Source organism: Scomber scombrus, chromosome 14 (assembly GCF_963691925.1).
Source record: "Scomber scombrus chromosome 14, fScoSco1.1, whole genome shotgun sequence".
In the NCBI taxonomy this organism is placed as follows: Eukaryota; Metazoa; Chordata; class Actinopteri; order Scombriformes; family Scombridae; genus Scomber; species Scomber scombrus.
The window spans coordinates 12,816,131-12,842,665 of NC_084983.1; the positions used below are offsets into that span (position 1 = coordinate 12,816,131).

General features: G+C 37.8%; 1 protein-coding gene across 1 annotated transcript in view; it reads left to right on the top strand.

The window, feature by feature from the left end:
• The window catches only part of nrxn2a (neurexin 2a), a 93,747-nt gene that overhangs the window by 36,456 nt on the left and 30,756 nt on the right, over window positions 1-26,535 (top strand). Inside the window, exons 12-14 of the mRNA XM_062432629.1 lie at window positions 960-1,150; window positions 2,207-2,380; window positions 3,198-3,317. Coding sequence (XP_062288613.1) covers window positions 960-1,150; window positions 2,207-2,380; window positions 3,198-3,317 — 485 coding nt within the window. The remainder of the gene's footprint in view (window positions 1-959; window positions 1,151-2,206; window positions 2,381-3,197; window positions 3,318-26,535) is intronic.

Genomic DNA, 26,535 nt, shown 5'->3' on the forward strand with positions numbered 1-26,535 from the left:
GCTCTATTGTTAATATATTTACTTGATAGAGGAGGTTAAGGATTTAATTATTTATATGTAATTCATATAATTTATTACCTGTATGCTTGTGTTTCAGTGCAACAATGTTTTCTCAAATTTAAGGCATATGAATAGGAACCTAGCAATTTTTCTTCTTTCTTGGGCTCAAAATGACCTACTCATGATTCATACATTATTTTGAATCCACTAGCCCGCAGCCCTGAAGAGAGACACGAAATGGCTTTAAAATAATTTGTTCATCATAAATAATTTTGTTACAGGGAGAGATACAGAGAGAGGAAGCAAGAGTGAAAAAACTATAGTTTCCACTACCACTGTGCCAGTGTCATTCTCACACTCAGACCTGCTCGAGTAGATTTGGCAACTTGACTCCATCACAAATACATTCTAAATGTTTTATTCATTGTATATAATTTTGAACAGCAGAGAAAGGTTGTAGAAACAGAGCAAGCAAAGCAACAATTGTAGTTTCCCACTGCCAAACCTTACATAGACTTTCTCCCAGTAAGCAATTAGTCAGCAGGAGGCCTTGTTCAGCTCTCGAGCTGTAGCAGAAGCTTGCACAGACAACAGACAAAAAATGGCTCCCAACACTTCTGTCACAGTTTTCAGGCAGCTCAGTTTTATCTGTGAGGTGTAACAGCTTGTCATGGGTTGCTTTACTTCCAAAATTTCAAAATTCAAACAAGATTTCTGTCGTCAGTCTGTCTTCTGAACAATATAAACATGGCAGTATGCTATTAGAGCCTCACCATTATCATTGGCAGTTACCTAGATTTGTTTAGTTTTTTCTATTGGAAAAATCTACTCAAATGTATTATTTGAACCTAGTGATTATTATTATCACCTAAAAGTGTTATTGCTAGTTTGTAAATGGTATATGGTTCTTATAGAACTTGTATAACTGAATGTTAGCAAATATCTGGATTGTCTTGTAGGTACATTCATTATGTTTTTGACTTGGGAAATGGGCCATCACTAATGAAGGGAAATTCTGACAAGCCACTCAATGACAATCAGTGGCACAACGTGGTGATTTCCCGTGACAACAACAATGTGCACATCCTAAAGATTGACTCCCGTACCGTCACCCAACATGCCAATGGAGCCCGCAACCTGGATTTGAAAGGTAAGTAATTTAAACAATCATAAAGTTTAAGTATTCTATTAGAAGTTACATATCAGTGTATACTTGCTGCAGGTACTAACACTGGGCATTCGGTGTTTGTGTGTCCAACCAAAATCCTTGCAGTTTATCAACATCCATATTAATGTATTTCATTTCCATCCATACAGAAAATCCAACTGAGCTCCTCTCAAAAAGGGAACAATTTGGAAATATTAATCTCTTGCATGATGACATATGTTGTTAATAAAGTCCAGAACCTTTTTTGTACAATTCTTAAGTTCAACTAACTTGCTTTTAACGTTTTCATTCTTCTGGCAATGTGGGTTATCTCACTAATTGCACATGTGCAGTAACTGAGTCTCAATATACTCATATTTTAAAGCAACAACCCACTATCCACATATCAAATTAAGTATACCAGAAAAATAAAGAGAAGTATCATTATAACAATTCTCAGCTACATGAATCAACATTTACATAAAAACTCAAATCTTATATTCATAGTCAAACCTGGCACTTACAATTGGCATTACAGTACATGCTATTTGGTATCCTGGAGAGGAAGCATCTCAAAAATTATAAAGTATGACTTCTTATGATTGTATGGTTGTTTTGTTTTTGTGGAGATTTGTTATTTCATGGGACCAAGTTCCCCCCTATTTTTTGTATTTCTCTTTTAACATCACAAAAATACCCACAGACTGTTGTGTTGCTCTATGAAGGTTTAAGCAACTGTCATAAAACACATGTTTAGCATGCACCACCAACTGGGGTTGGGAAACAGGCAACAATTACCAGCTCTGAAAATGGTGGGCCACCTGTCAGGTTTTGGATTCAGTTTTCCAGAGTATTTTTTAAATTACTTGTCAACTCAAAGCTGGTTCACAACTGCACTGAAATAGGTTGATTATTTGTAATATACATAAAATGTCATGCATGGTCTCTGAAGGACGCTTCATACCACTAATTTCAGTTAGTTTGATTTTGTAAATGTACCAGCATGTACTTGAACATGACTTCTGAGAGTTTCTCTTAACCAATTTGTGTATCTTACAGGAGAGCTGTACATTGGTGGTGTTGGGAAGAGCATGTACAGCAGCCTGCCTCGATTAATAGCATCCAAGGAAGGATACAAGGGCTGCCTGGCGTCTGTGGACTTGAATGGAAGACTCCCTGACTTGCTGGTAGATGCCCTCCACAAGGTGGGAGAGGTGGAGCATGGCTGTGGAGGTAAGGAATGAAACACTTGAGAATCCTTCATATAAACTTGTGTTTCCATCAGATCAGACATGATGCCAAAGAAACTCAGAATGACTGCTCACTGAAAGCTAATTACACCACATTTGTTATGGTATTTAACAGCTTTGTTAATGCTCCATTATGATTGGCCAGTGAACATAATGGGGTTTTATTATTTCTGATTATACACGCTAACATGTAATAATGTCACTCTTCAGTCAAGAAGTCCAGCTGCTTTTGTTGAGTTTTAATCAAACAGAAAAGCACACAGTAGAATTTATATTTCTCCCAAATCAAAATAAACTCAAATAATCAAATCCCTATGTATCCATTATATTTGCGGAAAGCATTGTGCTGGTTGTGACAGAATAGTATATAAGCATGCCCAACTTTGGCTTGAGGGTGACACTTGATCAAAGATCATGGTGTCTCCAGAATCAAATGGTGGTGGTCTCTGTGTATGAATTTTTGGGGGATTTTTTTTAGATTAATGATCTCCAAACTGAATTTAAAAATATGAATTCTCCTCTTGAGAGTATAACTGTGCACAGCAAATTCCAAACCAGTCGAATTCACCTTACTCTGAAGCCTACAGTTGTATGATATAGTGGCTGGCTGCTAAACAGCAGTCTTGGTTGTCTTGTTTAAATCATTATGTTGTCTTGCTGAGCGTCACTTTACATCAATATTTTTGCAATAATGACTGTCTCTCCATTACTTATTTATTCCCTTCGGAGAGCAGTGAAGATGCACAAATAAAATAAAAAGAAAGTATCTGCATGGTAAATCTGCTGTCAACACCCTGCAGGTCCCAGCACCACCTGCACAGAGGAATCCTGCCACCACCAGGGAGTGTGTCTGCAGCTGTGGGAGGGCTTCTCCTGTGACTGCACCATGACCACCTACGGGGGGCCGTTCTGCAGTGACCGTAAGTGCCGATGTTTTACTTCTTAATGGGTCTGATGGTGGGGAATGTCCTCTGTAGTTTGAGAGAAAAGTCTCTCACTGGTCGTGACAGGGTAAATGATGTTACTGATCAAATCTCAAAGTGAGTAATTGGTTGCCAATTGTACAGGTGCGGTGAAAATATCTGTAAAATATGAATTCTCATATTAAAAACATTCAGTCAAGTTCACTGTGTTGGTTTAAAAGGCTTTAACAATGAGACATGACAAATGTCTTTCTAGATTGCACAACACTGTGCACACTTAGAGCCACCCGCACAGATTGGCCAGTCTGTCATAAGTGTTGGGGGAAACATCGTATCCTCAAAATTTGAAGTGTTCAATAAAGAAGACAGCCTTGTTTTATCTTCATGAAATCATGTTTCAGTTTATCTAATTGGTTTTGATTATTGATTAAATGATTTGCAGACATTTTGGATTAATCCGCTCTTGTGGTTATAATACTGCACAAAGTGACATACCTTTCCCATAATCACTGTAATTGATCACCCATTTTAAGCACATTTTAACATTTAGAATTTTTGTGCCTCTGCCTTAGCAACAGCACATTCTCATAAATGCAATATCTTAGGAAAGCATTGAGAGAATTTCTTCACATTTGGCACGAACATCCACTTGGACTCAAGGACTGATTACAATTTGGTTGTCAAAGGTCAAGGTAAATGTGACCTCACAAAACACATTTTTGGCCAAAACTCAAGAATTTAAGCGCTAATCATGACAACGTTTTGCACAAATGTCTTTTAGGATACAATGATGAATTATTTACATTTTATATGCAAAAGGTCAAAGATCAGCTTCACTGTTACATGATATTGTTCTGCAAAAACAGTTTTCTGATGCCGTAACTCGGGAACAGTAGGTGAGATTGTGACTGTATTTCACATTTGTTTGGTTATGGAATTGGTGACAATAATCTTGGGTGCCCAGCTTGAAACTGTGATGATTGTATAGATCTGTGCTGCGGGGTTGAAGAGGTGTGTGACGATCCACATTTTTGCAGCTTCTTTGCAGCAACGTCCATATCTGAAGCATCGTCTTCGGTCATGCCTGCAACTCTGTGTTCTGTCAGAATCAGCTTTACTGGCCAAACATGAGAACACATACAAGGAAAATACCTCTTATTAAATTCCTTCACTGTGAATATTGTATGTGTCTGTAAACTGTAACTTGACTGACTGACTGACTGGTTAGCAGAAGCTTACAACTGGAGGCGGTATTTCTAGTTATACAGCATTGAAATGAATTGCTTCAAGGGTAGGAAATCAATCTAAAGGCTCATGATATTCTTTGGAAAATGATCGACAGTGATGCAGAGTTAAAATGATTTGTAGTCAATGGATAAAACATGAAAAAAACTGATATACTAAAAATGATGTTAATGTAAAGCAGTATTAATGATTGGCGTCACTATCCTTGCATCAATAGCTTGCAAAGTTTGATTGACACACTATTACTCACTGTTTGTTATTGCTTTTCATTAAAATGCTGAGACTTTGTAGCTCAAGCGCTATTTATAATTAAAAAAGACAGACTGAATGTCATGGGATACACGTCTACATGTCTTGGCCCCTCTCTCTGCTAGCGTGTGGATTGGTGGTAATGTACTATATGTGTAACTTGAAGAATTGAATGCACGCTCTTTGCACATGACACATTGATAGCAAGGCATTTCAAAAACCTCTGGACCGGTTGCTGTCTCCACTATAAAGAGCCCTCTGTATCCATAATAATAGACCCGACTTTTACTAGAAGCTTTTCATACTTATAATAGCAAGAGATTAACATTAAGCTTATTGGTCCAGTGGTCATGGCAAGTTAAGCTTCATTTGCTGTAGAGTCATTTAGAATAACTGCAAGAATTGTGCCTTTGTGGTAATCATTTTTTAAATGTGCTGTTCTACAGTATTGTTATAAGTAAGAAAAGGACATTACACTCCAAACTCCGTAGGAGGTCCATTTGAAGATAATTTGATAATAACAGTGAGTGAAATAAAGTCATGTTTACAGGAAGAAGGTGTCTGATGTGTATTGTGTTAACCCATTTTAATACTTAAGGAAAATCTAAATGGTTTAAGAGTGATATATAAAGAAAACAAACACCATCACTGATCATTATGAGCACATTTATTTAGTTTATAGTATAACAGGCTAATTAATATTAGAGAATTATGAAAGTTAAACTAGTTTAACCACTTTCTCAGCTTGTCAATCAACTTATTGTAAAGCACTTTGAACTCCACTAGCCTGTATGAAAGGTGCTACATAAATAGAGTTTGATTGATTGATTGATTGATTCTCATGTAGTTCCACAGTAGATGGCTCTTGCTGATAGTTTCTTCGATTTTAGCTTGGTATCAAAAAGCTGCTTTCCAGCTCCATTTGTTTTAACAGATTGTCATTAATCTGCTTCCTCTTAGTGTTTCAAACATACACATAGAAAGCCAAATGTACTCGCTGCAGTAATCTATTGATCTGTTTTGAAAATCAATAGTTTGTCCTCTGTAGTCTTTATATATTACATCCCCACTGTCCCAAGAGTGTACAACTGGCTAAATTGTATATTATGCTGTTCAGGCTGTTTTGTGCTTACTGCATGATAAAGAGGGATCCGGGACAGAGCGGGATAGTGGCTCTATTTAGCTAACAGTTTTGTGTGTGCAGGATACAATATTAAGAAATTCTTAATATCTTTAATATCACTTAAATATCCCCTCCACACAGGTATTAAGACTTACAAAAATACTGACACTATAATATGTGTCTGATATGTTTTTTCCACCAAAAAAGTATAATTACCACTTTGATATACTTAAAATGACATCTCATCTTTCTCCCTCACTAAAAAATCCACAATCTATAAATTTAAAAATATATTTCATTTCAGAAGTTTAACTGTTCGACACAAGATGTCTTTTACTACATTAACAAGTCTATCTTCACTTTGAAGCCTCCAGTATGAGCACTGGCTTCAATTTTCCACACCCCACTTGTCTAAGTTGAATATTGAACCACGACTGGCTTCAAAACTAATTGTGACATCATAAATCATGCTAGTAGGCCAACCCCTTAAAATCAGATTGGACTGATCTGCTCAATTCAGTTTGTTTCTATCCATTAAATTAAATTAACAGTTATTAATTAATATGAGTTTTATTTCCTTTTTTGACTAAATTTCGCTTTGAACCATCATCATACAACTTGGCATACAGCTTTTGCACGTAAAAAATGCCTTTTCATTAAATTAATTTTCAATTAATAGTCACGAACAGTAGTGCAGCAACTCTAATATAGAGCCCAAATTCTCTTAAAAAACAGGTTTTGTTCACTTTTGATCACTAACGGTGCGCTTTTGTAGACAGTATGTGTTTGTAGACAGTGTGCTTTCAGCTGTGGTTTCCCAAAGCAAAACAGAGTTTCAGCAGACGATAGCTACTCATCTAAGCTACACAAAAACATATTGTTGATCTTTATCAAACTTGAAAATGATTCCAGCGGAGAGAGATTACACGTTAGTGTGCAGTTGTTCAAACCCAATCGTAAGTTCAAAAGATACAACATAAAACTCCTCTCGACATCTTATAGACACACATCTCAGAGTTTCTATTTGAATTTCTACTTTCTCTGTAATTGCAGCTACTCTGACACACATCACATCATCTAAGCCAGAATTTCAAATGTCTGCCTCAGGCTAATCCAACAACTTTTGTAAATATACTGAATGTATACAGTAATATTTGATTGCCAGGGACAGAGGCGAAATCTGGCTGTCTGAAGGATATTATATACAGAGCCTGTCGATTTAAATGATGTAACAGTGTGGTTCAGTCAATATGTGGTTTGAATACCAATTCTTTTTTTGGACAGGCGCTGCCAAATATTTCAAATTTTTCATCTTTATGCCCCACAAATTCTCCGCTTTCACTCACTATTTCCTCCAGAAATGTATTCATACATCAAACAGGAAAAGCCTCTGAAACTGAGTCATCTACTCCACCCATGCAATTGCAGGGGTAACTCTCCGAAATATTTCTGAATTTACAAGACTGTTATTGAACAAAAAGCTGCAAAAACAACATTTTCAAGGGAAGTGCATTTTCTTGGCAGCTTTTTGGTGTTCATCTAGCTGTTTTCAGGGAGGACTCTCAATCATGCAGGTGGTAAATGGCATGGCTGGCCTACATCAAAGGTCAAACCAATACATCAGTCCAACTTGCAGGAAATAACAAGCCTTGTGCACTCATTTAAGTCATCAAAACAAATGAAAATGTGGCAAAAATGTGAAAACACAAATATGTACAGTTGGCATATCAATGTTTTGTTACCATCACTATTAGTAAAGTATGTCTAATCCATGCCACAATCTTTTGCTTTGTTTATTCCACTTACATTTAAACCTAACAAGTAATTTCACCTTTGTTTGTGTCCACCTACCAGTCCAGAAGGTCAACTCTGTATTTCAAGAATAAGCATTAAAAAGAGAGGAAAGCAGTGTTTTACTGATCAGATCTTTTTTTTCCTCCATGATTTAAAAGTACAAACTTCTAACTAAGAAAGTAGAAGTGAAGAAACTTGTGAAACATCTAAAATTCTTTAGTTGTTTCAGTGCCTCACCAAATTGATGTTTATGTACAGAAAGCAATTTACGAAGTATGCCTCCAACATCTGTGCTAATTACTTCTAGGTCATCGTTTCATCACGCAAAGTCATGGAGATATATAATGATGTTCGGGGCTCAATTTTCAGCGTTTCTTTATGTAAACATATGGAGAGTGTAATTATTGGTTAACCTCTGCAGTCACAGACGATTGTTGTGGCATATTCATCACCCGCTTGTGTGTCGGTGTGTTTTTGACTGTAAATGTGGGCACAATGGCACAGTGGGTGACTGAATGACTTGTCCTCCAACCCCGTCCCAACCAAGTGAGTCTACATGCAGAACAATATGCAGTTTTGACAAACACATGAAATTCCACCTGGGACACCTTTTCGTTACCTCTGTGATAGCAGCCATCAGCGATCTGCAGAGTGGAGCCCACCCTCATTGTTATATTGTAAGTCAACATTTTCTTTGAATTGTTTAATTCCCATGGAAGTAAGGCAGACTTTAAATTGTACTTGTAGCCTCCAGGCATGTAGGCAAGGTACACTAACATGGCGCTAGACAGCAGCTGTCTCCCTTTCCTATTTCACATGCCAGTTAGCAAGCGCCGTATCTAACTTTCATTTTATTTGTGTCAAACGTACAATGGTTTTGCATTTTCTCAAAAGAGCCTCGATGAAATTTGCATTATCCAGCTGAAGCTGTAATTTTCAAAGGATAATAAACTGTGATGCATGCAGATGCTTTATGCAAACCTGTATGTAGACTTAAGCAAATTGTAGTTTAGATTCCTCCACTCAATAACAGATGTAAGAAACACAATTCTCTGTTTTTGGAAATATTAAAAGCCTGTTTGTGCATAGCTACGGTATATATCTAAAACAGTTGTGCCCAATCAAATCCCATTTTTCCTTTGACCTTCATTTCAGGTGGAGTCATTTGCGATTATGAGTGTGTCCCAAAAGCCACATGGATAATCCAGGATAGAGGTTCAGACTTAATCTCACGCCCCGGGATTGATGCTCAAGAAAACATATCGCTCTTCATAACGTGGTGACCTACCAAAAATAGGCTTGTGAGACACTTCTGGGTCTGGACTGTATAAGGTCAATGGTCTGGATTGTACTGGGATAAAGCAGAAATGCATTTAAGAGACGCGAATGGTGCACAGTATGACATAAATTGTAAAAATAACAACACTTCTTTTCCTTTGTGTGTCTAAGCAGACTTTATTTCAAGGGTTATATATCAACAGACTGCAATTGGAAAACCCATTGCTCTCATTTACACGTTAGTTGTGTAAACAGACTTTGTAATTACAGTGTATGCTTCATTCCGTTGTAGTCTTAAATCCACTAAAATGAGATGGAAAGACTTGTGCAAAAAATATGTATGGCTGTCTAAACATTTTAATGCAATTTAAGGGTTCATGATCAGCAATTACTACTATTAAAGAGATCGTTTTGTGTTTGAGAGAGTGAGGTGTGAGGGAGTGGAGGCAGGCACCTACAACAGTGGTAATCATTTCACAGTCACAAACAACTAGCGCTATAAACATGTATGTATAACAACTTGTATACCGTCTGTGGTGTACACTGCACTGTGTGGTGCATGCTGGGGTACGATCCTCCCCCCCACAATTCTTACCAGGATAATAGACACTGACGATGGATGAATTGGTGAAAAGATGAATGATTATATCATCAAATTGAAATATTGTTTGCTCGAGTATCATGTTCTTATCTTTCTCATCTTACTGAGCTAAATTTGTGTTAGATCTTTTTCCATCAGTGACCATCTCCATCATCTTAGCCACCTGACTTTGTCAGCTTTGTTCAACATGAGAGGCAGTGTATCCCATAAATGATCACCTCTGCCAAATCTCTGCTCTGAGTGAGTCATAGGGATACTCTGATCCCAAGACGCATTGCTTTACTCTTTGTAATTCTGTACTAAAATAAATATCATGTTGAGTCGTCCTCTGGTATAATACACCACAGGTCAATGTCTCACAGCATTTTTACAGCTTTTTAGCCTTTTAGGCATGAGTGGAAAACTCTTGACATTTACATAGATGTGAAAAGAAGTTGAGCACCTGAGGGAATAATGCTCCCTTTGACTTATTTTTGCTTCTCTGTCCATGCAGTTTCTCACATTAAAATGTCTTATGTGTTATTGATGAATAGCAAGTGTAAGGCACACAAATAGAGGAGGGATTTACTGACATAGCTTACTTCCATCAATTTCCCATAATGTAGCCATCAAATGCACTGGCATTTGTGGTTGGTATTTAACAGAGCACAACTGTGCTAACTGTTCAAACACAAGACATTCAGAGACAGAGGACAACAAGGAAGATCTCATCCATTTGAGAGTTCATCTCTTTCAAATGTCAGTGGATGGCATTAAAATAAATGAATAATGACCATATTATAGAACCATTACTTGATTAAATAAAATCAAAAGTAGGACATCAGACCAAGTGAAGCCACACTGTATCAGTAGTGACAAAACTAGATTTCTGTTAAGACCGTGTCATCTGACCTCTGTTCATTTCCCATACACAGTAGCTAAGCAACCCGGGAAAAGGCTGAAAAAGGGGAGCAATGGCTTCGTTTTTCTGCTAATCTAATTTGTCTTCTTTCCTTCCTACCTGTAATTTCATGGAATTTAATTTTAGTCGTGATTGGCAAGTGCAAAAAAAATAGTTTGGTTTGTTATTACATCTTAATCACAGCCATTCAGTTTCACTGTTTGGGAATAAACAAGAACCACCATAAACAAGACACCATACTCTAAGTAAACCAAAGAAGTATACCTATACCCTCAACAAGGTGTATTCATTTCTAACACTGAGTTTACAAACAAAGCTTGTTGACCCAGTGACTTTTTTTTTTAAAGATGTGACTTATAGTCCTACGATATCATGTGAAAGTGTATTTTATAAAATCCTTAGAAAAAGCAGAGGGTTTTTTTAAGTCCACAAGTTGACTCTGTGTAATTTGAAACACTTTCTCTTCACACATATTTATTAGGCTTCTCTCTATAGAGGATTGGAGCACTCGTGGTGAGATTTGAAACACTACAGACTCGATGGGGTGCCAAAGTCATCAAGTTTCATTTTGTACTTTTAGCTTCATTAACATAGCACAGTGTTACAACAAGAGATCAGGGCCACCAGAGAAAATGCATGACTCGCCTGTTCAAAACCTGTGTGAGACTACAACAGAGATGCAATTACAGCCTTTCACACCACCATGTTTTGGTCCTAATAAGGCACTCAACAAAGTCACTCCCGGTGTGATGAACATCACTGTCTGATCGCAATCTCGTTGCTTTGTTAGTAATGATCTTGATTATCATTTCCCCTTAGGTGTTGTATACAAAAACTGTGCCTGAATGGATTTCGGTTAAAGTAAACTGCTCCCGCAGTTGGAAATGCTTGAACTGCTAACTTTTTTAAAACTGTAGTATTAGTATTCAGTCAATCAATCAAATTTATTTTTCACATGCAATCATTCAGGCGCAATCACAGTGAAAAGCAAAGTCATCACTTCCTTCAAATTGTGCAATAAATATACATTAAATAAGTAATTTGTAATTTATTTGTAGTAATTATTTGTAATGTATGCTTTGTATATTGTATGATTTGTAATGATAATAACAGTCTTTGGCAGTGACCTCATTTAGGATCCTAGTGGCCTGAGGGTAGAAGCTCATCCTTAACTTCTCAGCTCTGTCGTATCCTGTACTTTCTCCCCAACCACAGCAGGGAGAAAAGGCTATTATCCAGGTTGTTGGGATCTTTAATGATTCTCCTAGATTTATTCTTGCAGCACCTGGTGTAAATATCCTTTAGGCAGGGTAGAGCACTGCCTATTGTATGTTCAGCTGAACCAACAACTCTTTGCAAGGCCTTGCAGTCCTGTTTGGTTCTGTTTCCGTACCAGGCAGTGATGTTTCCTGTCAGGATGCTCTCGATAGTGCAGGAGTACAAATTCCTCAGTATTTGAGAGGGAACCCTGAATTTCCTCAAGTGTTTGAGGTGAAACAGCTTAATATTAAGGGGTACATAGTTTCCCCCTGCATTTCCCCAAAGTTCACTACCAGCTCCTTAGTCTTGTTAATGTTCAGGAGTAGATTGTTATCTGTGATCATACCCACCATAGCTGTGTCGTCAGCAAACTTGATGATGGTGTCAGAGTCAAACGTGACTACACAATCCTGCATACAGGGAGTACAGCAAGGGGCTTAAAACACTGCCCTGGGATGCTTTGGTGTTAAGGATGATAGTAGTAGAGGTGTGTCTGCCTACCCTCACGGCCTGGGTAAGGTGTTTAATCCCAGTTCATTGGGCTTTCTAACGAGCCTGCAGGTAAGGGAACTATTGTCAATGAACAGCAATCTCGCATAGCTCCCTTTCCTGTCCAGGTGAGATAGGGTGGTGTGGAATATATGTGCTTTGGTGTCTTCTGTTGAATGTTTTGGACAGTAGGAAAACTGTAGTGGATCCAGTGTGCTCGGTAGTGAGGGGCAGATGTAAACCTTGACCAGCTATTCAAAGCATATCATCACTACAGAGGAGACTGTCACTGGGCGGTAGTTGTTCAGGCATGCTGGTCTTGTTTTCTTGGGCAAAGGAATGATGGTGGACTCCTTGAAGCATGTGAGTATAACAGGATGAGCCCTGGACATGTCAGGTTTTGGTTAACACAATCTTTAGAAACATGTTGCACACATTTCTTAAAACATATATAAATGTTACTTCCCTCAGTATTTTCATGTCTGAACTGAACTGAACTCTCATATTATATATTGTACTTTAGGCTCAAAAGTATTTACATGAGTGGTCATTTTCAGGTCATCTGCAAACATGAGAGCAGTAGGTTATGGCCTGTCTCTTTCAGAACAGTTCATCTTTCTTTCTGCAAAGACTGACTGAGCAAGGCAGCTGTCCTGATAAGACTGGCTGTCTCGTAGGGAAGCCAAGGTCATGAAGATATGCTGTGCTCTGTTTCAGATGGTCAGATTGTCTCCTCTGAGAATGTATTGTATGTGACCTGAATGTAGACAACATGATATTGGTTAACAAAGGTAAGCATAGTTTCTTGTTTAGGATCCAGTACCCAATAGAATCCTTGCATATGTATAGACAAGTACAGAATAATCTTATTTGGACATGTAGTAAATCTTGTAGGTCTAGTAGGGTTAATTACTGCTCACCAGGAAGAAAACCTTCAGAATTGAGTAGCATTACACAGTGTTTTCCCGTGTACTACTACTGTTCTCGTCAATCTAGTTTCAATAAATGTTTCTGCATAAGATATCCAGGTCTCCCCAAAACCTCCATCAGTTAAAGGTTAGCCAGTTCTAAATAATTTGGATCACATATCACTTTATATGCAGGAGCACAGTGTACATCAAGGTTAACTTGTGCTAGATGACAGCAAACGTTTTACTTGCCTATAGGGTGACGTTAATCTACTAAAATCAGGAGATTACTGAGGAAAGCTTCAAACAGGTGTTGATTTACATTGGCATCCATAGTATTAGTAACTTGTTCACATAATAGTGAGTCAATTGATTCAGTTGCATACACATAAATTATTGCTTAATAGATTATGACAAGAGCACTGTTTTCTATATATTTAAAATCAAATTTGTAAACACTGTACATGAAAATGTATTATTTATTTCTAGCCAGATGGCCTTCCAGCTATAGTATTTATGATTTGTGTTTCCTTAGTTGTTGTTTACTATAATTCCTTTTTTTCTCGTTCCATTTCTACCCATTATGGAACTCGTGAAATTATAAGTATGCATGTTTCTAGCTACTGTAGCAGTGTAGCTTCATGGCAGTATCAGTCAGTCCAATTTGGTCCATACTGAAATATCTTAACAACCATCTCATGGATTGCCATTCAATTTATAGAGATTTATAGTCCCCAGAGGATGGGTCTGGTGATTCCCTGACTTTTCGTCTAGCGCCACCCACAGGTCAAAATCTTTACTTATCCAGTGAAATATCTGTACATGTACAACATGGATTGGCACACATTTTAGGTACAGACATTCCTGCCCCCATCAGGATGAATTTTGATCCCCTGACTTTTCATCTAGCAATATCATCAGGTCAATATTTTTCTTTGTCCAATACTATAGTCCTATTTTCAGGGCTAAGACTGAAGTAGTGTTTTTCAGTGCAAACGGCAGCGTCTTAATGCTCTCATTAGTCTTCCAAATTTACATCATCAGCAATCAGTTATTCCTTCTTCACAAATAAACCTGCTCATTATTTAAAGCCACTAGACATTGCTTTCCTGACCTCTTGGGTCTCTTTATAAATTAAAACTTGAAGAGTACGGTTTAGAACCTGCTCTATGTGTAAAGTGCCTTGAGATAACTTTGTTGTGATTTGGCGCTATACAAATAAAGATTGATTGATTGATTGATTGATTGCAACCTTTGGATATAGTGTCACGGATCAGGATAATTTAATGCAAGCTGATAACTCATTAGAATGCAAACAGACAGGCTGTGCTAAGCTATGTTTAACAGATTGGAAAATACAAGCCACATTGCCAGTTTCACTCAGATATGCGACAGGTTATTTCATAATTAGTCATGGTCTTTTATGACTCACCCTGCAAACAACTGAATGCTGTAGAGGGAGTTCAATCTTCTGCCGATGTCACACTGACTAAAAGAGTTAGAAGAAATATCCAAACCTCTGTAAGACACACTTCACTCACCCTGTCCACCGAGGACTTCAAACCACACTCACATTGTCTGAGATTGGAAGTCACAGGAAGCAACCATCACTCTGCAGCCATTTCTTGAGTTCCACAGTTTCAGGCCATGCGAGTTGAACTTCCATACCTGTTATGAGTTATAGTGGCTTTTGTCAGTATCTTATTCTAGTATATGTATGATATTAGCTCTTCAGCAATTTATATAATCAGTGTATGTCATATACATTGTGGATTGAATATATTATTAGTATTAGTGAGCATACTGTATATCACAGTTACATTGTCATCTATGTGTTTCAAACAGCACGTAACACTTCTCTTGATTTTACCAAATCCATAAAAACAACCATTTCTCAGCTGTCTATTATTTAAAGTCTTACAATAGCTGCAGGTTTCAATCCATCATTAGTGATTGTGTGTTTATCTGAAACTATCACTGGCCACTTTATTTATACACCTGTGCAGTCTACTGCAATACATCAGCTCAGAATTATACTTTATATTATATTCTAAAATCTGTACAAATTAAGTGATGAAGTTACACCATTGGTTGGCTGGCCCAGTGCTGGAGTGTCTACATTGGCTATTGCTCTTTAGAAATGTATTTGCACAAACAGTCTTATTATGTCCTCAGGGGGTGTGGACAGCGCAGCTCAGTGGATGCTGCTAACAGATACAAAGAGACAATTTATCCGTTTTACCAGCCTGCACGATGGCTAGCAGCTAGTTAGAATATAGTACAACAAATATTACTGGGACCAACACAGAAAACTGCAGATTAACATTCAATATTAACATTCCCATCAGTATAACCTTCACTTTATAGATACTGCCGCTGACTATCCCTGTAAAATATTGGCCTCAGTTTTGCACATTGATAATACAGGGTCCAGCTGAAGTATCTTTTCCTCGCCATCAAGACAAAAAAGAAAGACATTTATATACTCCAAAATCCTATTTCTCTCAATATCTCTGAAATAATATATACATATATGTATATATATATATATATATATATATATATATCTCTGAATAAACTGAAATATTAACCTGCTTCTCTGCTCCTTTGGCGCCACCACGGGTTTTGCACAGATTTGTACTGCACATAACATAATATAATGATGTCATTAACCTGCAACATGAGCTGTCTCTGCACTTTCGACTGTCAAATAAAGACAAAAAAAAGGCAAATAAAAATAATTTTTTGAAGTAGACTTCATAGCAGAGCTATTTTATTCAATTGCATTAGATTATGCAGGTTTTCCTAAAAAAGTGACCAGTGAGTTCACCTTTTTTCATTACTGATATGGGAAGTCCATCCATAAATGGGCATTATCTTTATCATTATCACAAATATCCAGGTTCCTGTTATTTGGTAAAACCAAAAAGACTTGACTTTAACAGTTATTGGATTAACCTATCAGTGTCCATGCACAGCTTAGTCAAATGCACCTAATTATGCAGGTAAATCAAATTTCCATCCAGAGTCTCATTTACGGTTTATTCAGTAATACTTTGCCTAAGAGAATTCATTTCTGCCGAGCAGATGCTTTATTGCCTTGAAATCAACACATATTGAGAGCACTCGTTAAAGACTTGCTCATTTTTTGCCTGTGATTTGAGTGTGTCCCATTCACTCATTGAATGAAATGCCTACATTGTTAAAAGTAACTGACTCTATTCTTATTGTCAACATACTCGACAGCTCCTTGAAGCAGAAAAGACTTATTTTATGATAGAGCTCCGCCAATTACATTACCTAGCAGCACTTCTGCATTTAAAACATGGGATGCCAGTCCCTCACTCCCCATGCCTGCTTGAAAAGACTAAATGTACTGAAAAAGAAAAACCTTCAGTATTGTACTTTAAATGGGTTACATGGAGAAGAGTTTTGTATCAAGAGAAAGCAGTTATCATAATTGTATTGTGACATAAAACTGTATTTGATACTCTCACTTCTTCTCTAAGGAGCACTAGATATACACCAATCAGCCACAACATTAAAACCCTCGTGCCACCAGAACATCTCTGACTTGTCAATGCATGGACTCTATAAGACCTCTGAAGGTGTCCTCCAGTGTCTGACACCAAGATGTTGGCAGCAGATCCTTTAAGTCCATAGATCAGATTTATTTTTCCAGCACATTCTACAGAAACTCAATCAGATTGAGATCTGGGGAATTTGGAGGCTGAGGCAACACCTTGAACTCTTTGTCATGTTCCTGAAACCATTCAAAAACAATTTCTGCAGTGTGGCAGGGCGTATTATCCTGCTGAAAGAGGCTACTGCCATCAGGAAATACCGTTGCCCTGGAGGGGTGTACTTGATCTGTAGCAATATTTAGGTAGGTGATATGTGTCAAAGTAACATCCACATGAATGCCTGGACCCAAGATTTCCCAGCAGAACATTGCTCAGAGCATCACCTTGCCTCTGCCGGCTTGTCTTCATTCCATAGTGCAGCATGGTGCCATCTCTGCCCCAGGTAAACAATGCACACACACCCAGCCATGCACATGATGTACAAGAAAACGTGATTCATCCGAACGGCCATCTTTTTCCATTTCCAGTTGTGATGCTCACATGCCTATTGTAGGCATTTATGGCTGTGAACAGGAGTCAGCTTGAGTACTGACCAGTTTGCTGCTACACAGTCCCAAGCTGCAATGTGCCCAAGCTGCAATGCACTGTGTGTTCTGACACCTGTCTGTTATACCCAGCATGAACTTTTTCAGCAGTTGGTGCTACAGTAGCCCTTCTGTGGGATCAGAACAGATGTGCTAGACTTCGCTCCCCATGCACATCGGTGAACCCTGAGCACCCATGATCTTGTTGATGGTTCACTGATTGTCCTTCCTTAGACCACATTTCATCGGTACTCTACCACTGCATACTGGGAACACCCTACAAGACCTGCCATTTTGCTCAGTGATTTACTTTTAAAAATATACAAGCAACCGCAGGCTTACTATCCTTGTTTGCCCCAGAAAATATGTGGTTTTGGTTGCAAAGCAATGTTTCCTAGCTGAGATTATGTAAATTAATAATGTAAAACTCGATTACCGGTTTATGACAATCACCTATGTGATGTAGCATATTCAATACTGTCCATTAATGTTTTTAGTATTTATCTGTGTATCCATCCCTCAATCAATCTATCTTTCTGTACATGCATTAGTATATGGATTAGTGAACATTTCAAATAATGTACAAATACTACAGTACACAGGAAAAGTGGGAACAAAAATCCCAAACAGGTTTTCTAACTAAATCTATCAATGTTTTGCCCCAGTTTCTTCTCACGTTGTGTGTCAGATGTAGAACAAGGGACATCCTCTATAGCAGTAGTATAGGCAAACAATACAAATGAAAGATTCCTTTAAAGGAGTTTCCAGGAAGGTTGTATATCAGCCTGAAATTGCTTTGGTATGATGACCAATTTAAACAGCCAAAGGCAGTTTCAGACTCCATAACAACAAAGGTAAGAGCTGGCCAAAGGGCTACATTTGCAGCAATGACAGTGACATATCCGTAGAGGAACTATTTGGATCAGAGAGGAGAGCAACTGAGATTTCTTTTTACAATTTGTTAAAGAGAAACTTTGAAATAATATTCATATAAAAGCTATTTATTTTATAAATGCTATACAAAATTGCTTTGTCACCAACCAAAGTAGAAGTTATAGCATAACAGTAATGTGCCTGCAGGTGAAGTAACCAAGAGCGCATTTAATTACATCAATAAATGTTGTAAAAGTGGGGTCAGAGGCTCGCCAAAAGGCTCAGTGTGTCTACACACAATGAGTGCTGTCGGTGTGTACAGAGATGCAAAATAAGGTATAAATTGTCTCACATTGGCAGTTACTGTCTCTGTTCATTTGCCTATTTCCTCGATGATATTCCCCAAAGTGTCTCAAAGGCACAGTCCACTTTAGGGACTAACATTATGCAGGGACTGATTACCAAGTGGACAGTCCCCAGCCTGCTCTGAGTGTCCCTCTGTGCCCCACTCTGCATGGAAACATGGTGGGTTTCATTTGACACCCAGACCACGCAGCAGCTGAGCCTCAGATGAATGCCAGTCTATGCCGGTTCCCGGGGGGGACCGGGGCTTCCCAGTCACTCCTGCAGGGGCTGTGTGAGAGGAGAAAGGTTACATTCAGTTTACATCATAAAGGCTAGACGCACACACAGAGGCCTTCAGATTCAGAGTCTGCCTCGATCTGGCTTGGTTTCTGTCTTTCTGTCACTCTCCCTAACACTCACAGATATGGTGACACACTCACTTATACATCATTCACTTGTTGTTAGTCTTGCAAAGCCAGTGCTCTCACTCTGTTCGGTGCACAATACAATTATAACTGCTTGTGATGAAGAATTTAGAGAGAGTGCATGCAATGCAGCTCTGTCAGTGTGGTTGTCTCCAATCCACTTTGGCAAGCCTCTGTCTACATCATTGTTTTGAACTCTGGATTTTAGATGTGGTTTAGCATATATAGGATTTTATCTTATATAACTTATAAATTAAAAAAATCCATTACAATTACACAATATATTATGATGGTATGTTATGTAGTACCATAAATGTACAGGATTATTTTTTCTAGCGGTGCAAAGAAATGTCACCTTGGATTATTGCTGGTCTGACATACATGGTACAAGGAGAGAGAAAAGCCTCACTTGTCATTGATACACAGAGAGTGTGCTCAGCATACTATGAACAGCAGACGATACATCATTCGTGATATACTTTAACATAAGATGGATTCCTGTTCTTGAGGTCACAATTGTCATCATTTCCCTTCAGCCAGAGCAACTGGCTGCTGTCCTCAGCTGCTGGAGCTGTGTCTGTGGCCTGATAAAAGCCCATGTGTTAATCCCTCACTTTCCCCCAGCCCACTTCTGTAACCTATTAAAACTCACGATCCATATAAAATTGGCATTCTGATTCGTTTGTGGAAACAGGGACAGACAAGACAGTCAGACAGTCATAGTCAAAGCCACTGTAACTAACCCAAGCATGTAATAAGTGGACTTGTAGATAGAGGATTTGACATGCAAGCTCAATTGTGACACTAAATGTCTACCTTGGCAAACACGTCATTATGTGATGGACCTCACCACATGCACCAATCTTCAACAAATTTGACAAATTCTTTCAGATTGCAAAACCTAAAGAAGTGATGCTGTTTGTTCATCAAAAATTAATTCACTGACTATTTATGTGCAGATGGATTTAAAAATCGAGTTTTTGATCTCAAATTCACAATATGATAAACTATCAGCAAATCCAAGGCAAAGTAAGTTTATTTATTGTTTATAGAGCGTCATCACAAGTAAACTTAATATGCTTCCCATTAAAGTGCCTGAACAAACACCAACCCAAAGGCATTGAAGATTTGGTCTAATATTACAAAGGATTCAACAAAAGACCAAGAACTACACTGATCCCTCTTCATGGGTCAGTATAACTCATCTTGTCAGTTTGCCTATACAGTCTTCATGTATAATGCAATATGTATGTGCAATAGTGCTCTTACAACAACTAACTGCACCTGCACGTCGATACACTAGAGATCATTTACAACAGAGCAGTACTATACATGAGCTGGATGAAATTTTGTTGCAGGTCACAGAACCCAGGCTTTGTATTTGGTACGTATGCCTTGCGGATGCACCAGTGATCTCTCTGTTCCTGTATCTCTTTCTTGCACACACAAACAAACTCTCCTTTCCCTGCGTTCTTATTTCTCTCGATCCATCCCTTCTCTTTTGTCACCCCCTCTCTATTCCCGGCTCAATCTGTGGTCATTGTACAACAAAGCACCAGTCTCTGCATGCTCAGCAAAAGAGAACCTTTACATTTTCTCTTTGCTTCCAATTCATTTTGATATATTGTTCAGTCACTTTCAGCTGTGTTCAATGAATAATAAAAAAGATCGGCTAAGCTTCCCTTATACAGTACATTTCTCTCAGTTGTAAGATGTAACTGTAAAGCAGATCATTATTTATTCATGACACAATGTATATGCCCATTTCTCATTTGATTTGATTTTGAAATATCACCTTTTCTCAATACACAATGGACACTATTGTTAATTGGTCAGTGATAAAGTACTTTGTTTTATGACCTGGCAATAGATATCCAAAGGCCATTTGGGTTAACAAACAGTGTAAAGCTTTTGTCCGAGGGACAATTGTCCCTCGGTACCCTCAGACACCTTCAATAAATAATATTTTAATATGTACATTTCTTTTTGCATTGTGTAAGTGCATCATTAAGGGGGGTATTCAGTGAATACAGTTGATGCCCACAATTCAAACTTATACAGGCTTAAGTGTTTGAACACGTGGCCAAAAGAATCACTGTTGAAATGTCTTCATTAATAACAAAAACAATGGAGGTGTTGATACGCCGCAAATGGAATGCTGATCTTGTCATTCACACCAGGGCTCTTAAACAGCAATGTTATCTTTACAACAAGGGACAAACATATATGTAATTTTAATATGCTGTTTGCTGTCGCATTATAATTTTAATATATAATCCTATATCCCATCCCATATGCAACAACACTCCAGACTATATATTATGTGAAGTTAAAAAGTATAGAAGAATACTTTTAATAAGCATTGTCTAAAAGACTTTCAGACCCTAACTTGACAACTTTCTTGCAGGATTAGTTTACCTGGTATCAGGATCAGCTGTGCAATTTCCCACCTTTAATAACGGGACACTGTGAAACAGTAAAGAATGTGAGCAAGACAGCAAAACATGTTAAATGTGCTGCTCATATCTTTCCCAAGCAGAAAAATAATCATCTAAATTTGTTATTTATATAATTTTAAATGTGTATCTGGATCTGCAATTAAGGCTGTTGCTAGGTGGTTGCTATGGTATGTTTGGCAAGACAATATTTAATATGGTTTTTAGGGTATTTATGTTTGTTTGTAGCTAGTTGCTATACTGTGTGGTCGCAAGAGTGTACGAATGAGTACTGATAGAGAACAACTCAGGGCTGATGCAGGCACACTGTTGGAGTGGTATATAGTTTAGTTTCACTCTCTACTATTAGGTTTGGGATAGCCAATCATTTTGGAAAAAATCCATGCAATCATGCATACACTGCAAACGGAGAGACTAGCTGTGCGTTTTAAGAAGTGGTGTAACAAACCCTTGTTCACTGACCCTCTTGCTTGATGAGCAGCCTTTCACTGCAATATCAAGTGTTGGGGGGGGGGGGGGGGGGGTGGATGAAACAGAACATGACAAATGAATATTGACATGTACCATAGGGCTTTGTCCGAATATCTCTTCCCATTTGATGTTTTTCTGTGTGTTCCTCCAGTGGCCTTGTTTCTTCGTCCATGGCCTAACCTTCAACCAAATGTCACTGAAATCCTTTCAATCGTTATTGAGATATTACACTGGAAACAGGAAAAAACTGCATGACCATGAGAAATAGAAAGACAAGTTATTAAAGAGGATTTTTAGCTGAAAGTGAAAATTATCTACTCACTACATCTGTTACAATAAGGTAATTTATTAGAAAGCTTTGAAGGCATAACTGCAAAGGCCCAGTTTTCAGTTTACTTGGTGGGTACAGATAAAAGTCTCTGTTTAGTTTATGGAGTACATTTTCAATGTGCACATTGAGTCTGAATGTGCATATAACCCACGTTAATGGGGTAAAAGCCATAAATAAATAAATAAAAAACTGTGTGTAAATATAAAACGAAAGAGATTTAGATTTATGTTTGGCAAAGTGGAAAAGTCTGTGTATCAATAAACAGAAAATGCAAAGTGCAATGGAAACATACGTAGCAAATAAATAGTGTTGTATGTGAAAAGCGTGACTTCAACGTTGCTCAGTCCTCTGCTTCACTGAAGAGATGACAACATGAGGTCTGTGTGTGCAGATGAGGAATCTATAAAATTCCTCTAATTAATGGAGAAATAGCCACAAATAATGCTTAACCGTACTAACTAACCCTAACCCATATTTCCAGTAGAAATAGTCTTATCTAAAAATACTCAATTAAAATGTAAGTCCTGAGTTTAAAATGTTACTTAAGTCAAATCACAGAAGTATTATCAGAAAAATGTACTTAAAGTATCAAAAGTAAAATTACTCATTATATTATTGTAGTATATTATATTGTTGTTGTTGTTGTTGTTTTCTATCACTAAGAAATACATCTAAGAGCATTTTAATGTTGGAGTTTATTGATATGGTGCCAATTTTAGATACTGTGGGTAGATTAGATAGATTAGTCATATTGTATTATACAGTAAGTGTACATTTTATGTAGCACCTTTCCCATGAACACATTTTTTAAAAGAAATTAAAGGGTAGCCATTTAAAAAAACTGTTGGAATATTCAAATATATTATTTGAAAAATAACTAGAGCTGTCAAATATATAAAGGAGAAGAAAATACAATATTTCTCTCTGAAATGTAGTGGAGTAGAAGTATAAAGTTGCATGAAATACTCAAGTGAAGTACAAGTGCATCAACATTGTAGTTGAGTACACTACTTGAATACATGTACTTAGTTACTTTCCTCCACTGAGCAGGAGGAACTTGATCATATCTAACACTGAGAATACACACACAGCTCAACACCAAGATGCCAGCATGTTCATTTTGATGAATTTTCACTTCAAGTATTTCTTAAAGCAACATTTGTTTATGCATGGACTACATTCTTATATAGTAAAATCATTTTTTTTTTTTTTTTTAAACTTCCATTCAATCAGGCATCTTGCATGAAACGTTTTGATTAGTTTTTTACTGCCAGTTACTATTTTATTCAGATGAGATGACAGCACAACATTTCACAATAATGGCTGACCTACTGATTTCTGAAATATCTAGTCTGCAAATATCACACTATCATTTTTTAAAATCTTTTCTTTGTTCAGGGGAGTTTCTGTGAGAGTGATCCTCTCTTTTTCAGGAAAGCCCTGATCAGATTCATACAGTTACACATTCATGCCTGGAAGCTGCCCAGTATAACCACAGTCTAATCTGCCGGCCACTGAGCAGCTCCACTGGAGCAGTCAGGGTTAAGGGTCCCTCAGTGGTGGTGAGCGCTGCTTCTTCACTTTGCCCACTCAGATTTATCCAGCTATAGTCTGGTCCAGATAAATCCAGTCACAGACTCACTTCTCTAACCTTTAGGCCACCACTGCCCACAAAATGATTTATGAAGGAAATCATTAATGTATGAAGTATCATTATGTAGTAACCTGCCAGGAAACTGGATACTACAAAGTTATGAAGACGTAAGAACTTTATGACCATTTTTCAACCAAATGAAATAAAAATGAAGTTAAAGAAAAGACGGAGTGGTTACCGTACAGTAAAAGGCAACAGAGTTGTTTTAGAACTACTTTTCTGCTCTATTTAAGACACATACATTTTTAAGGCCTAAATAAATTCATAAATAATAATAAATGTAGGCTATTCATAATCATGAATATAATGACATAGGCTGGATTGCAAGTGTAGCTTGAATTGTAGTTTATCCATGAAGATCAACATTTTCAACATTTTATGAATCTCCTAAAGGGACGAAAGCATTTATCAGGCTCAAACTTCCAGCATAATTTGCAATCATAGAAACAGAAAAACCTGACATGCATCTCAGCTTTTTTTTTACTGAGTAGATTGACACAAGCCAATAACAAAAATAGGGCTTCCTCTGTATCCAACTATCCTGCTGATTCTTTTTTAGGTTCATCATCAAAATTAGGCTATTGGGAGAAGAGGGAAATACCTCAGCCTAGCAAAGATAGTATCTTCCTCTGGTGTGACAGGATCCTGCCCACTGTCCTCTCCCTGCCTCATTTTGAAAGCCATGGCAAGACATTGATGGAGATAGACAGGTCAAACAGTTCCTTGTGCACTCAAAGATTTCATCTCTTTGGATCCATCCAAAAAACTATGTTCAAGGATTTTGCTTGTTCAAATTCAAGAGACTGTTTGCATTTCCCTCTTGTTGGGAGGGCTTTCTCCACATTGTAAGCATTTGCTGCTCTTCCTTACCAGGAGACATGCTGAGGCTAGTAAGCTCAGCTAAACAAGCAAATGGAATCTATTTTTGCCAGCGCCATGTGCAGCCAACAATATGCAACCCACTGTCACATGCAGTGTCTTTTCAGAGGAGAGTGCACATAGTCTCCCATGACACCAAAGTTGCTATAAAAAAGTGAAAAATCATGTTTAATCAAGGTGTGAATCTAGAGAAGAGCAAGCTGTGTGAGTAGAGCAGTGCATCCAGAGGTCCATCGTTCCTGTAGAGAGATACCTGACCTCCTTAAGCATCCATGCCTCTCTTTTTTTCACTACAACTCCACGATGGAAATCTCCATGAGCTTATAATGATTGTCATCTCTCCATGTGATGCAACATTTCAACATAATTAAGAAAAAAACCCCACTGGAATCAGTTGTTCTGTTAACCTGGTGCTGTTAGATCATTATGTGATGATTTCTCTTTTAAGCCTTTGCCCAATTCTTCTTTCAGCTACACCATTTATGCATTTACTTCTATCTGTTGGTGGAACTGTTTTGCATTTCCGTGCCTTCATGTTTCTCTTTTTTTTCTCCCTTCCTTGCTCCATCTAAGCCTGGCTTATTTTAGGTGTTGTCGCTTTGAGCCTAATGAAATCAACCAAACATCACAACTGCAGGCCATGCCTTTCAGAGGATGCTCGCATTATGAGTAATTAATCTGAAAGTGCTATGATTAATCCTGCTACTTTACCCCCTGGGGCGAGACTGGATGTCTGTGAAAAATCTTCTCTCACAAATCCTCCTGAGAACAAACAGTGCACATTTAGGTTTCTTAAGGCTTTAAAACGCTGAACACGTCCTCTCACATCATGTCATTTGCAAGTTTGTGAACTCCTTGACTTGATTTTCTTATAAAGAAATTTAAACATTATCTGTTCATAGTTTATATACTGTATCTGATTCCATATATGTGAACATAATTTGATTATGTAAATTCCTAAAGATCTGCCAAACTGCTCTATAAGTGGGGAAAATAGGTTTAAAATAGCCTGTAGGAAAATGTAAAAATGCAAATCAAAGGTTTATTAGACTGGAACCAAAGAAATAGCAGATATAAACGGCAGTCATCGCATTTGTAAATCTATGTGTCTATTGCAATTCATTTCATAATAGCTCACCATCAAATATATCATCATACATCAAATACACATTTGATGTGTATCCTGTGAGGTGTGCATTAATAGAAAACGCTGTGTGGGATGCTCAACTTATTAAATACCCAAGGACAACACAAGGTTACAATCACTGCCTTACCCATCCTCCCCTGTCTTGTTGTCCAGATAGCGTGGCTTTCATCATGTCGAGCAACCCTCAAGCACGTAAATTGATTAATGCAATCCTTTCATTCTAGACAGCTCTCAACAAGATATCATCACCACCGAGAAAGATGTTTATATGCTGGGGAGCCTGACAGTCTAAGTCACTGGCTATAAATCATCATCCCACTCCAACTTCTTTTTCCCCAGTCCTGACGGTTACTGGAAATAACATAATGGTTCACAATTCTGTGCAAATATAGTAAATAATTTTTAGATTGAAATTATTTGTCTGACTGCCCTTACATGTCAGCTGAAACTGACTTTTCTGTTGACGTCATCAGAGGATTATTCTCTATGCTTGTCATTGCATTCCCACACTACATAATAATGACTATACTGTAAATGTGTCTACAATGGTAAAGCCAGGCAGTGCTCTGCATCGTGGCTTTTGTCTGTTTGATTAAGCTGCCAGGCACTTTCCAGAAT